Source organism: Haliaeetus albicilla, chromosome 2 (genome assembly GCF_947461875.1).
Source record: "Haliaeetus albicilla chromosome 2, bHalAlb1.1, whole genome shotgun sequence".
Lineage (NCBI taxonomy): Eukaryota > Metazoa > Chordata > Aves > Accipitriformes > Accipitridae > Haliaeetus > Haliaeetus albicilla.
Window position 1 is genome coordinate 17,434,366 of NC_091484.1, and position 13,782 is coordinate 17,448,147.

The 13,782-nt window shown below is 52.7% G+C and overlaps 1 protein-coding gene across 1 annotated transcript; it reads right to left on the bottom strand.

Annotated features, from left to right (window-relative positions):
• Nucleotides 1-7,281: 7,281 nt before the first annotated feature.
• On the bottom strand, nucleotides 7,282-13,096 carry LOC138688227 (endoplasmic reticulum-Golgi intermediate compartment protein 3-like). The gene is given in 7 exon segments (XM_069799400.1): nucleotides 7,282-7,379; nucleotides 10,491-10,542; nucleotides 10,544-10,614; nucleotides 11,927-12,014; nucleotides 12,627-12,697; nucleotides 12,907-12,952; nucleotides 12,955-13,096. Coding segments are annotated over 7 exon segments (471 nt in total). The 5' UTR covers nucleotides 13,000-13,096.
• Nucleotides 13,097-13,782: the final 686 nt, after the last annotated feature.

Sequence of the window (13,782 nt, forward strand, 5' to 3'; positions counted from 1 at the left end):
GCGCCTGCCGCGGCGGGCGCAGCGGCTCACCCTGCCGGCCGGGCGCGACCGGGCGCCGGGCGGGAGAGCCGGGCTCGCTCGGGGCCGCTCTGTGGCAGCGCTTCCCTTCTCGCTTCTCCCTTCTCGCTCCTCGCTGAGGGTGCGGCGTTGGGCTGCGGTGCTGCCGCGGGGGAGAGGCCGCCCCGGCAGCCGTTCGCTCCAGCGCGTTCCGCTCAGAGACCGTTAAGGGCCCCGCAGAACGCTGGGGGCAAAAAGCGCCCCCGGTGCAGGCTGGGAGAGAAGGAGCGCGAGGAAAGCCCAGAGGGTCGGATGGCGGGGGCTGGGGCCACTGGGGCAAGAAGGGTGGGACCGCAGGGACCGTGGAAAAGGTCCATCGCCCAGGGAAGCCAGCTGAAGAGCTGGAACTCGCTACGAAAAGCTCCAACTTCAGCCCCTGGAGCCGGAGTTCCCATCTAGTACGAAACCCAAGCCATACATAGGTGGAATGACTGAAGCTTTCGCTCCCTGTTGTGCAGCAGGAACGGGACAGACTGCAAGCAGTGGGAGAAAAACCGGCATGGCAGAGAAAAGTTCAAATTTACAGGACAACGAACTCTGTGAATTAAGCTTTATTTCATGAGCCCGTGAAGAAACACAACAAACACACACGACAACCAGGGCTCGGTCCCCTTTGCCCGGGCTACTCTCTTACGTGAATTTACCGAGGCACTACTCAAGCCATGATGTTTCAAAACTTACAACCCGTAACACTTAAAGTCGTGGGCTTATGGCGGGGGGGGGGGGGGGGCGGGGGGAAGAACAAAAATAAAAAACCACCAAAAAAAGACTTTGTTTTTCCCTAGTGAGAGTGCTCATCCTTCCTCCTCCGTCACCGCGCGGGCGTCCCCTGTATCACACTGTGAAGCACAAAAGCCCCAGCAGTCCAGCTGCTGTTGAATCTCCTTCAAAGGCTTTTTGGCTAAGCTGCTGTTTTATACCTTCCAGCTTGGAAGTCTGGTCTATACCATCTCCAAAAGTCAGCAGATTCTGACAATACTGCCAGGCAAAGATGGTGGCTGCAGGAGACAGCCAGCTGCAGGTGCTAATGGCTGCATCATGGCCCTTTAGCTCTTTCTGGCCACCTGTGCTGCCTACCTGGTGCTCCCCCTTCAACCCAAAGGCGCTGCTCCCAGCATACATCAGGCCTTAGCGTGGGCTGGGCTAGCCAAAATCTGAGCAGGAGTTGAGTGAACAGTCACGCTCCACCCCTTGGTGTAGTCAAACATCTAGCGAACCCGCTGCTTTGGCGAGTGGAGGTACCGTTACTCCTCTTGCCTCGCCTCCAGGGATCTGAGGCAGCGCCAGAGCTTACAGCCTTCGGGCAACCGTTAGTCTCCTACTGCTATGCTGCGCTAATCACGATCCCAGTATCGGACCGAGTCGGAGACCCAAGCGCAGCGTGGACGCTTGTTTTATCAGCGTAAGAATGTACATCCCAGCTCCTGAACCCTATCCCATCCCTTGACAGCGGTACTGGCAGTAGCAGCAGTCGCCAGGCTCCTCTTCCACGTGCTTTTAAGGGTCTGGTACGCCCTGGTCTCCCTGAGGAGGTGAATCTTCGCAGGTGTTCAGGGCAAAATGCCTGTAAGATTTATGCGAGTAAAGTACACGGTGCTCAGCTCTGGCAAGTGAGCCGAGCGTACCGCTGAAGCCATCAAGTTATACCTTAAGGGTGTTTTCACCAGGAAGCCTCAGCGCCTGGAGTTCTGTTGCTACAGATAACGGATTGAACCCCCTTCCCCCTGTGACGGTTGTGTCTGCCTGCACTGTGGACCTGCTCCAGCAGTTTGGCAGGAAAATGAAGGTGCTCTGCTCAAAGAATCGTCCTCAAATGGCTAGTTGGATTAAAACGCTTCAGGTAGTACCAGAAAAACCCCAGTCCCTTTCAGATGTTCACACGGAGAAGGAGGGCATCTGGGAGTGCCTCTTCCCCTCCACCGACTGGAAAGGGGCTTGGATGGCTTTCAGGCATTTGCACTGTCGCGTCTAAGCGAGGTTGGAGTCTTAAGCTATGCAAAACGGCAAAAATCAATGGAGGGCGATGATATAGATTGAAATGTCTCTTACCTGTGTTCCTCTGTCAGCTTCACCACCATGGGCAAAAGTTCATACAGCGCAAATACACCAGGCAGACCCTGGTCTCCCAGTAGCCCGTTGGCTATCTTCTCATGTCGCGTAACCGAAAACGGGTTAGTCCTTACCACCTAGCAGGAAACAAACACAGCAAACGTCGTCTCATTAGCGAGGAACAGGAAAGGCTACTAAAACATGAGTTCAGTGAACCGTATCAGTGTAGCCCTGCCCACTCACTTGTGGGGGGCCTGACAGTGCTTACAAAGGGTCGTAAAAAAAGCACCATCAGGATGGAGTCTATTTTTCCTACAGGCTATCAGTTAAAGCCCCAGCTAGCCCAAAGAATGAGTGATGCATCAGTCCCCAGGCCGGACTGTTTTGGTCTCTGCTGGCAAGTAACGGCACAAGCTGTTCCTCTCGACCTCAACCCCAAGTCCACGTCATCTTCCACCAAAATGTAGTCCACCCAAGCATGCTTCAGGAGACAGCACCGGTAGGAGAAAGCCATATGTATATGCAAGAGTGAGAAAAACGGAAGTAATACATAAAGGCAGGAGAGTGCCAGGGCTGCAGAAGGACACAGGTTGCCCATCTTTATATAAACAAAGATCACCCTGCAGCATTCTCCTGCACCCTGCCATTCTTCTAACCGTTGCCCATACCAGTCCTCCTCTTAGAGCAAATCAACTGGGTTTCTGTAAAATGACATTACCTTCCCCTATTGACATTATCCCTAAAATGACATTAGTATCCCTAATAAGCTATCTGACCAGGAAGGCCAAGGCGCGGCTGGAACTGAACCTGGCAAAGGACGCAAAGAATAACAAGAAGGGCTTCTACAGGTATGTCAGCCCGAAAAGGAAGGCCAAAGAAAGCGCTCCCCCCCCCCCGATGAGCAAGACTGGCAAACTGGTTACAAGGGACAAGGAGAAGGCCGAGGTACTCAACAACTTTTTTGCCTCAGTCTTCACTGGCAGCCTCTCTTCCCACACCTCTCCAGTGGGTGGACCGCAAGACGGAGACTAGGGCAGCAAAGGCCCTCCTCCAGCAAAGATCAGGTTCGTGACCACCTGAGGAACCTGAACATACATACGTCCGTGGGACCTGACGAGATGCATCCCAGAGTCCTGAGGGAACTGGCTGATGGAGTCGCCAAGCCGCTCTCCATGATATTTGGAAAGTCACGGCAGTCGGGTGAAGTCCCTGGTGACTGGAAAAAGGGAAGCATGACACCCATTTTTAAAAAAGGTAGAAAGGAGGACCCTGAGAACTACCGACTGGTCAGCCTCACCTCTGTGCCTGGGAAGGTCATGGAACAGATCCTCCTAGAAGCTATGCTAAGGCACGTGGTGGACAGGGAGGTGGTTCGAGGCAGCCAGCAGGGCTTCACCAAGGGCAAGTCCTGCCTGGCCAACCTAGCGGCCTTCTATGATGGAACGACTACACCAGTGGACGAGGGAAGAGCTACAAACGTCGTCTATCTGGACTTCTGTAAGGCCTTTGACACGGTCCCCCACAACGTCCTTCTCTCTAAATTGGGAGAGATACGGATTTGATGGGTGAACTGTTTGATGGACGAGGAATTGGTTGGATGGTCTCATCCAGAGGGTAGTGGTCAACGGCTCAATGTCCAGATGGAGATCGGTGACAAGCGGTGTCCCTCAGGGGTCCGTACTGCGACCAATACTGCTTAATATCTTCATCAATGACATCGACAGTGGGATCGAGTGCACCCTCAGCAAGGTTGCAGATGACGCCAAGCTGAGCGGTGCAGCTGACACGCCTGAGGGATGGGATGCCATCCAGAGGGACCTGGACACACTTGAGAAGTCGGCCCATGTGAACCTCATGAGGTTCAACAAGGCCAAGTGCAAGGTCCTGCACCTGGGGCGGGGCAACCCCCGCTATCAGTACAGGCTGCAGGATGAAGGGATTGAGACCAGCCCTGCGGAGAAGGGCTTGGGACCAGCCCTGCGGAGAAGGGCTTGGGGGTACTGGTGGATGAAAAGCCAGCAATGTGCACTCACAGCCCAGAAAGCCAACCGTACGCCCAGGCTGTATCAAACGAAGCATGGCCAGCAGGTCGAGGGAGGTGATTCTGCCCCTCTACTCCGCTCTGGTGAGAGCCCACCTGCAGTACTGCGTCCAGCTCCAGGGTCCTCACTACAAGACAGACACGGACCTGCGGGAGTGGGTCCAGAGGAGGGCCACAAAAACGATCAGAGGGATGGAACGCCTCTGCTGTGAGGAAAGGCCGAGAGAGTTGGGGTTGTTCAGCCTCGAGAAGAGAAGGCTCTGGGGAGACCTTATCACGGCCTTCCAGTACTTAAAGGGGGCTTATAAGAAAGATGGGGACAAACGTTTTAGCAGAGCCTGTTGTGACAGGACACGGTGTAAAACTACAAGAGGGTAGATTCAGACCAGATACAAGGAAGAAACTTTTTACGATGATGGTGGTGGTGAAACCCTGGAACAGGTTGCCCAGAGAGGTGGTAGATGCCCCATCCCCGGAAACTTTCAAGGTTACGTTGGACGGGGCTCTGAGCAACCTGATCTACTTGAAGATGTCCCCCCCGCCACTCACTGCGGGGAAGGGGGCGGGCCGGGTGGACTACACGACCTTTAAAGGTCTCTTCCACCCCAAACTATTCTATGATTACCTTTAAAAAAATCCAATGGCTTACGAACCCTCGGAAAAACTCCTACTGAGTATTCTGAGATTAGCAGGCTTGGTGCATGAATTCCCAGGAGAAATTCTCTAGCCTGTTGTACTACTGAGATTAAGCAAGATCATCATCACCCCATCCCACTTCAACAGGCAGAAGTCGCTCCAACAAGTCACCACGTCCTCCGCAACTACATTATCTGCACAGAGCAACTATAATCCCCCAACACATTATCTCCAACACTGATACGTTAAAATCGTTTAAGACAAAGATTCTCAACCTCTTCCACCTGGTGACCTCCTTTACCACAGAAGAGTGACCTGGCATGGCTCTCCTTTCAGCTTTCAGGAAATCTTCTCAGCTCCCAGCCTAGATCAACAGCTCCTCCCAAAGGAGATTTATGGGCACAGCAAGTAACAGAAATTAGTTAACCCTCTAGTTAAAACGGCTGGGGGGCGGGGCGGGGAGGGGCGGGGGGGAAGGATACGGCAACACTGACTCTCAACAGCGTGCACTGCAAAAACGAGCAGAGCAGGAGAGGAGAGAGATATTCCGATCCTTACAATGAAAAGACACACCGATTCAGACAGAGCAGCACTTAAAACTCGTACCAAAAAGGGGAAGCGCAACAGCTTTGCCAGTGTGCTTTCTAGGCCGTATAAAATGACTCCCTAGCTAGCCAAAGGGCTAATATATGGACAAGCAATCATTTCAAGCGCAACAGAGAAACAAAAACGCAGGAATTAACCACTAAAAGGAAAAACACAGTGGCATGCCCATATATGTTAAGTGAGCTCTAAAGCAGCATGCCAGGTAACAATGCTGGTTACATTTAGACTCTTTCCCACTTCTTAAGGGAACAGAAAGGTCATTTTAGGAGCAACCAAAGCTATCCAGAAGTGCACTCGAGGTTTACATTCACACCATGTTAACATTCAAAGCTGGGTAACAAGTTTTTGTTCTTAATCGGTCCTGTGCTTCTTTTGTCACACCTGATGCACAGAGAAGGCAGCGTACCACGAGGCTGTTTTGTTCCTTCTGCTGCAAGATCCCAACAAAGGCGAATACCTGGAAGGATGGGGGGCGGGGCAGGAGAAAAGTACGTTTGGACGACATACCTCAAAGGAGGTTAAGTAACCTCCTTTTTTGTTTGTTTCGGAAGACCGTTCACATATATTCACCACTCTGCATGACTAACCAACAACTGTCACAGACTTACACCTCCTCAGAGATGGGCCTCTGAATCCTTCACACAGCAGTTTCGACCCACTTTGCCACACGCTACAGCCCTGGCGGGGCTTCTACAACAGCATGTTTCGTGGTACGGAGAAGCTATGGAAGGTACGGAGAGCCTCCAGGTGGCTGCTTGACAAACGTTAGGCATTCCCAGCAACTGGTACGACTTGAGCTCTGACCGATTATAGCCCAGTGACAAACGGAAATGTCACGTTGTTGGTCTCCAAAACGAGCTTGACACAACTGGAAAACAGCTTGTCCGTCTGCACAGAAATGGGTGAGACCTTGCGTCTTTCAGCACCGAGACAACCAAACTCTGAAAGGAGTTTACCAGCGTAAAAAGGAAAGTCCTCAGCAATGCTGAGGATGAAATAAGAATCTCAGCCTCCGGTATTCAGTTTGGGGATGAAAACGGTTAATTCCCCGGCAGACGCTACTTTGGGACAGAAGTTAAGAACGAGCTCACACAAAACACCCCCTATGGAAGGAATACTGTACAGGCCATCCGCCAGAGGATTTGGATCTCCTCCACACTGAAACGGTGTCCTCGACTGATGGAGACTGAGTTTTCTTTCTTTGCTTCTGTGGTTTTTTTCTGGGCCAAAGAAAAAGCTGAAGCCTGGAATCATGAATCCCTCAAGATGGAAACACCTCTGCGGAAGGACGCAACTTGACAGATGGGACAGACCAAGTCACTACAGAGACAATAACAGCGAGGGAGAGTCCACAACCTATGGGCTGCCACGGATCCATTCTTACAGAAGAATTCTTTGCAGGTAGGAGGAATGAGAAACACCAAATGACACCCGTTGTTTGTGTGAGCGATAAATGCCTGGTCTTTGCTCCCGTAAGGATGCAAAGCCTGCAGCAGAAGTGAGAAGGCAAAGCCATAACCAGGTTTCATTCCAAGACGGCTCACGTAACGGTGAACTAATTTACACAGCTCCCCTCTGGACACCAAATAACCCCAGAAAAGATTCCGTTTGACGAGATACAGCCTTTGCGCTGCTGCAAAGGTAGCGCAATTTGCGCTGCCCTTAAACAGGCACGTGCACAAACTATAGACAACCGAACTCTGCACGGTCTTAGCAATCGTGAGCGCAGCTTCCAAAGGCAGACCAAAACCGCAACGGTCCTCATCATTCTCTGAACACGGGCCCAGGAGGATTTCATTGCACAGACCTTCATAGACGCTTTGGAAAAAAAACACGCGTGCAACACAACTGTATTAATTCAAGCGCTAAGAAGATACAAAAAGGTGTAAAGGTTACCGCACGTCCTCCGACTCTGCCCCGTAACAGCTCTCGCAGCGATCCGCATCCAAAGAACTTGGATCAAACACTTTTTCTTCTTCTTTCCCCAGCTCTAAGACAAAAGAGGATGCAAAGCGACGAGGCAGTGACTAGAAACGCTATCTTGTACTCTTGTTCCGTTCTGTGCGCAACAACTGTTCTACACACAAACGCAACGATTCTGTGTCGCAAGCTGCGCGTCCTGCACCCAAAGCCCACCTGAAACGGTATGCGCAGAGCCTGCTGAGGTGCGAAGTAAGACCAAGAAGCAGAGTGACATTTGTCATCTCAAACGCACCCTCCAGAGCAAGAACCGGCTATCTGTAAGCCTCGCTGGAGCGCTGATCAGACGTTACTTGCCTAAAGGCTTTGTTAAAACATCGTCTACTTCAGACAACGTCGCACAGTAAATGGCGACAATTGTAACAGGACCTGTTACACAAACAAAATTTTAAATAGCAGTCAACGGCAGTCAACAGTGCACAACGCAGAATCCTGTCCCAAGACGGGTAGGGAACACGGTTATACCTTGCTGTGAAACAAGATCAGAGCGAGAGTCTCCCGAACGGAAAATTGGCACCCAGTCCTCCAGGACGACAACGCTGACAAGGCACACACGTTAACCCCTGCTCACTAGAAGTCTCCAAGGAATTTCTACCTTCTTCGTGACTTAACGATTCTGACAATGTCTGTGCCACGTGTGTGCTGAACGCGCAGCCGCAGTACGGCTGGGGCACGAACTCATGGAAATTCATGGTCTTACGTGCAGAAGGCTGAAGAGGGACAAAAACATTGGCTCTTATTATAAGAGGCCCCCTTAAAAGCAGGCCGTTTCAACGCACAAACCCTGAAGGACAGGACCAAGTCTCTTGCGTAACAAAAGCCCTCTAAGGCTCACTATCCAGGCACGGCTGCGCTACCCTCTATAAGCCTTGAAAAGGTGGCTCCTTGGATCACTAACGCTGGGGAAGGGGACAAGGTACATAGTCAGACACTGCTGAGGGGATAAAACGTTATCAGGGCCCTGTCTGTTGAGACTGGGGGGTATAACAGGCGGACAGAAGCAAGTATTAAACAAGTCTGTATTTCGTACTAGCCACAGGAAAAAAAAAGAGATTTTAAATGGAAACCATGAAATGGGCATCAAAATCAGTCATTACCCTTATTTCTTTAATCACATACTCTACGGCAGTGACGCTCAAGCAAATAAGAGCTTTTAGGAAAATATCCCCATTAGTAAACAACCGTGCGAGACTTTCTTTCTAAAGCTCCCAACATTCAAAGCAGTTGAAAGCGCACTTAAGAATTCATTGTTCAAAAAGCGGTACGGCTTTTAATCTCGTAATTACACTCAAAGACAGCGTCGGGAAGAATACAGCTAAATAATCGCGACGCTTTGTCAAAGCCACGATTCCCACCACTTCAACAAGAACACCTGTACGATACCCGGAGTCTTTCAAGACACAGCAACCAGTAACAGCTTTTTAAATGGAATCAGTAGCTGCCCGTTGAGCTGTCGCAGAGACAGCATCCAGAGGGAATGCACACAGCCTGGATACTACAAAGAAACCGCAGCGCATAGAACTCTACACGCAGGGTTTCTTGCCGTTAACACGGTCCTCAACTTGCACGCAGATATGATGCGTGAAATTGGAAAACTCTGTCCACGGTAAAAGGAAGGAAACGGTAAGAGCCGCCAATAAAGAATTCAGTCATTTCTTGTCATTCAATGGAAAGGAGTAAGACGACATCCCAAGCGCAGAACGCAACCTACCACAGAAATCATTCAGCTATTAACTATTTTAATGTAACTATGATTAGGAAAAGCCTCCAGATGCTACTCCGTAAAAGTTGGGTATGCTTTACTAAATTTAAGGTCAATACTGCTACGGCTGCCATTTAAGTAACTGACTGAAGGTCAGCGCTACTAACAGAAACTGATAATCGTAGAGTTTAATGAAGACGCGTGGATACTTCTGACCTAACCTGCAACACGGGTGATGGAAACCAAACTAGCCGCGTGCTCTTTCCAGACAGCAGAAGAAATTGCTTGTTGCCTGCAATGCATCTGATCTCTTTTGAAATGCCTCTTCCAGGTGAGACCGTTTGCTCCTTACGAGCTTCTCCTCCTCTCCATTGATCACACAAGGAGCCAGAGCAACCGGTTCCGACGGAGTAATGCCAACGGAGACTGGCAATACAAGTAAGGCAGGAGGCCTACACGCGTTAACAGAGAATTAGATACAGAACAGCTGGTTTTGTCCCCGGGCGTTACATTTGTCACGCCACAACCTCTGAATACAGAAAGGCTGCTAAGCGAACACAGCAGTAACAGCACTATCACCGCGTTCCCGTGGCAGCAGGAGAAACTCCCGTACCTACCAATCGTTCAGCTCTTGGCTTAGTTTAGCCTTGCAACTTCAAGAACAGAAAAGTTCAATCCGAGTGATACAAATCAACAAATTCAGCTCGTGCCGACACGTAGAACTGCACCATCTCCCAGAAAAAGTAAGAAGGAGCTCGTGTCTTGGAAAGGAAAAGTCAGGACAGTATTACTGTTAGGTTGCAACACTTTGCCAGAATCGTTTCTGGTTTGTATCGAAGCGCAACGATGAGTCATAACACCAAACGAATGTAAAGGAGAGGTTTATGTAGCCAAGGACCACTTACTACAACCTGTAACCGACAAACCAACTAAAATATATTTATCTAGGGAGGCATTAGCACACACAAAGTCAATGCAGTAAGGTGCAAGCTTGGGCTTAAGGGTCGAGTCACTGGAGCCTTCCCTGGAGAGAGGCTCTTTCCTCTAACCAGGTCGTCCCGTTTGCCAGCCCACTGCGATTTAAAGGTACAACCAGAGCCAAGTTTTGCCAGAACAGCTGCTTGATTCCCAGTCATAAAAGACCATTCACGCAGCAGCTTTATTCCTGAAATGCACCCGTGAGTCCTCGTCGTAATTTCAGAGGGACTAGGCAGAGATCTGCCTCGCAAAAGCTGCCAGTATAACAGGAGTTCGCCTGATCGGCCAGTTTAAGAGATCTGCGTGCTATAAACTCTTCAAAAGTTTGCGGTCTTTAAATGCTCTTCAGCTGTCACTTGTGCCCGTGAATCTCAAAACAGGCACACGGTGACGGAAAGACGACGAGAGCGTCCACCCAAGAAAGGCAGAATAGCACCTTACCGTGGCTCTCGGCCTCCGGACTCACACGATTGCCGGCTTTATCCAAACGTTGGTTGTTTAAACGGATTGTGCTCTACATCCAGCTGCTGCTCTCCTGCTACGTCCCTGGCATCGATGCTCAAATCTGAAATCAGTGAGCAAGGAAAGCGGTCTATAAACACACGTTTGTTACGGCCTGCGGCAGGCTGAGGAAGCATTCAGCCAGTGAAAATACAGACTCTTGCAGCGAGGGCGATAAGAACGTGCCAAAGCCGAAGAGGGCGTATGGCTGGGGACAAGTGACGTACAGGGAACAAAACGCACGTTGCGGCACCCTGAACGACCCTTCCAAATACGGGGTTGGGTTTGGTGCACCAGGAGGACGGTTTCCAGCTGCCCAGAAAGCGTTACCCTGAAAGGCAATACACTTAAGACAAAAGAAACCAAAACCAAACCCCTCAAAGCCCATAACCATTTCCAGGAGTACAGGAGTTAAGCTTCACATTGGTTGAAAGCTGCCTCCTACCACTACCCCCTCACCCTTCCCCCTTCACCACCAGCACATTTCCTCCTGACCCCTTTTCACAAAGAAGACGGAGAAGGTCTGGGGTCTCGGCCTGGTATCGAAGCACTGTGATGCGCTTGCCGGCTACACGCTCTCTTAGAAGACTGACAGCTTCTCTGCACAAAACAGCAGGGGCTTCCGAACTCTCTGGCCTTCCCACGCCCTTTTAAACGTGAGGAAGGCAAAGACCAACAGTATCTCGGGTGGTCACAAGGAAGTCAGACTCACTACATTTAGAGCCCAACGCACTACCCAAAGGAATTACCGCAACACAACAAGAGGCAGGGAAGATTAGCGCACAGTCGGATAACGTGCACAGCAGCGGTACGCAGGAAGACTTGCAAAATTTTCCGTCGCTTCACCCCGCAGCTTTGTTTTGAATTTAGTTAAAAGGTAACCCGACTATTAACGCTCACTCCGGTTTTAAAAACTCGGGACAAAGGTTATCACGTGGCGTTGGCGTTGCAGTCAGAACTGAAGTACAAAAACCACGGAAAAGTTGCGCCTCGCCAAGTAACTTCCCAAGGAGACTCTAAAGTGTTCCAGCAACAGTACAGTCAAATCTCGAGTCCCAGGCGAACACCGAACGCTGTGCCAGCGTTCTCAGTATGACCGAGCTCTCTGACAAAGCACCACACCGCACAGAAACGTAAGCGGGTTTATACCTTAGCCTCACGTATCATCTCAAAAGGTAATACAGCCTGCCTGGAAGCGCTGGTTTAAGCGCCCAGCGGGCCTGGCTGGAATCACTGCGTAACCACCAGGGATCACCAATTCCTCCCTGTCCGTGGCCCAGGCAGCAGCGCAGCACTCGGAAGCACCGGGCACACCGAGCCTGTCGGGCCCTCGGCAAGTATGAAAATTATCCCCAACGTTCAGAAGGCTGGCTCACAAGCACAAGGCGTATGCGGAAGAATAACATCGAGATTGATCTTCGGTTTAGCTCCCCTTGATTTGTCAAGGCGCAATTCCGGATGAACCTAGGAACAAGGGAAAAACGGAGAGTCCTGTTTCACTTGGAAGCCCATCAAAAGGCCTCCTTCTTTCCCTCGACTGCTCTGGCTCACCAGCTGATTTTTAAGAGGTGGGATTCAAGAGACACCTGAGCTGCTGCCTCCCACCGCAGCCAAGCGCTTGCCATTTCTAACGCTTTTTTTTAAGAAAGGTAGTAACTTGGGAATCTTAGAACCTGGGGTGGGGACGGGGGCTCCCGCGCTTCCTTGCTTTCCTTTGCATTGCCTGCTCGTAGGCGGCAGAGGCAGCGAGAAGAGACTTTGGGACGCTCTCCTGCCACCGCGTTACAGGAAGCCACAAGCCACCCTTGGCGCCAAGCGGCTTTCGGGGGAGGGCAGCCCGCTCCCGGCCTCAAGGCCACCAGCTCGGAGAAAGAAAAAAACCCCACGCAGATCTGCGGCGGGTGAAGCTGCCGCGTGGGCAGCCCGCAGGAGGCGGCGGAGGAGGCGGCGGAGGAGGCGGCGGCTCGGCGGGGGTGCGGAGGCACGGCAGGCCGCCCCGGGCCGCAGGGCCGCCCCGGCCAGAAACAGCACCGCGGGGCCGGGCCGGGCCGGGCCCCCCCCGACGCCGCCACTCACCTCCTTGGTGAGGTAGTACTGCAGCTCCGAGAAGAAAAGCAGCACCATGATGAGCCCGCTGACAACCGTCACTGCCGGGGAGACGAGAACCGCCGTCAGCCCCGCCGGTCGCGCGCGCCCGCCTCGCCTCGCCTCAGTCCCGCCTCAGCCCGCCCGCCGCCGCCGCCGCCCCGAGCCGCTGCCGAGCGCCGGCCCGCAAGGCCCCCCCGCCGGCCGCCGCCCCACGGCGAGGCCCGGGCCCGCCCGCCGGCCCCCGGCCGCCCTCACCCCGCCCGCTCACCCAGCGCGCCCCCGCACGTCTTGACCCGAAAGCCCTCCAGGGTCTTGTCTTGGGGAAGGCATCGAACCGCTTCAGCCGCCACAGCGAGTCCATGGCGCCGCGCGGCCCGGAACCAAACCCGCCTTCCGGCGCCGGGCCGGCACCGCCCCGCCACCGCCCCGCCGGGCAGCGCGGCCCGAAGCCGGCCGAGGGGGGGTCCGGGGGGACGGGCGGGGAGGGGCTGGGGCTCCCGGGCTCCTCCGGGGCGGGAAGGTCCTCGCTGCCGCCTCGCCCTCTTCTGACCCTCCCTGCCAGCGGCCCCCGGGCCTCTCCAGGACACCCGAGAGACGCTGACTGTGCCGAGATCGGTTAGCTGGGAAGGGCTTGAGACCAAGGCGGAGCTGCTGGCAGAGAGCAGTTTTCACTCAGTTTGACCTCCTCCCCATCCCCTGCCTCCAGCTTTGAAAGGGCTGGCGTTTGTGACCCCCGCCCTTCGGAGAACAACCGAGCTGTCCCTCAGGCTGGCTGTCGCAGCGACAAAGCTGAAAGCCAATCACCTCGGGAGAGTACCAGCGCTTATTGTGCCGAAGCACGGAAGGAAAAAGGAAGGAAAAGAAGGAAAAAGGGAGGAAAAAACCGCCGCGCTCTCGCCCCACCTCCCATCCCTGGCCTGCGCCCTTCACCCCTTCCTCTTGCTACCACCTCCGTGTTTCCCTCTCTCGTCACAGGGAAGGGCTACGAACTCAAGAGGTTAAATCGTACAGCAGCTCGCAATAGCTTACTCGTGCAAGTGAAAAAGACAGCATAAGCTTTTCCTAAGCCACATACTTGCCTAGCCCTTGCTTTTTCCTACTAAAAAAGTGCAGTCCTGCAAAACCTCTTTTATTAAAACAAAAT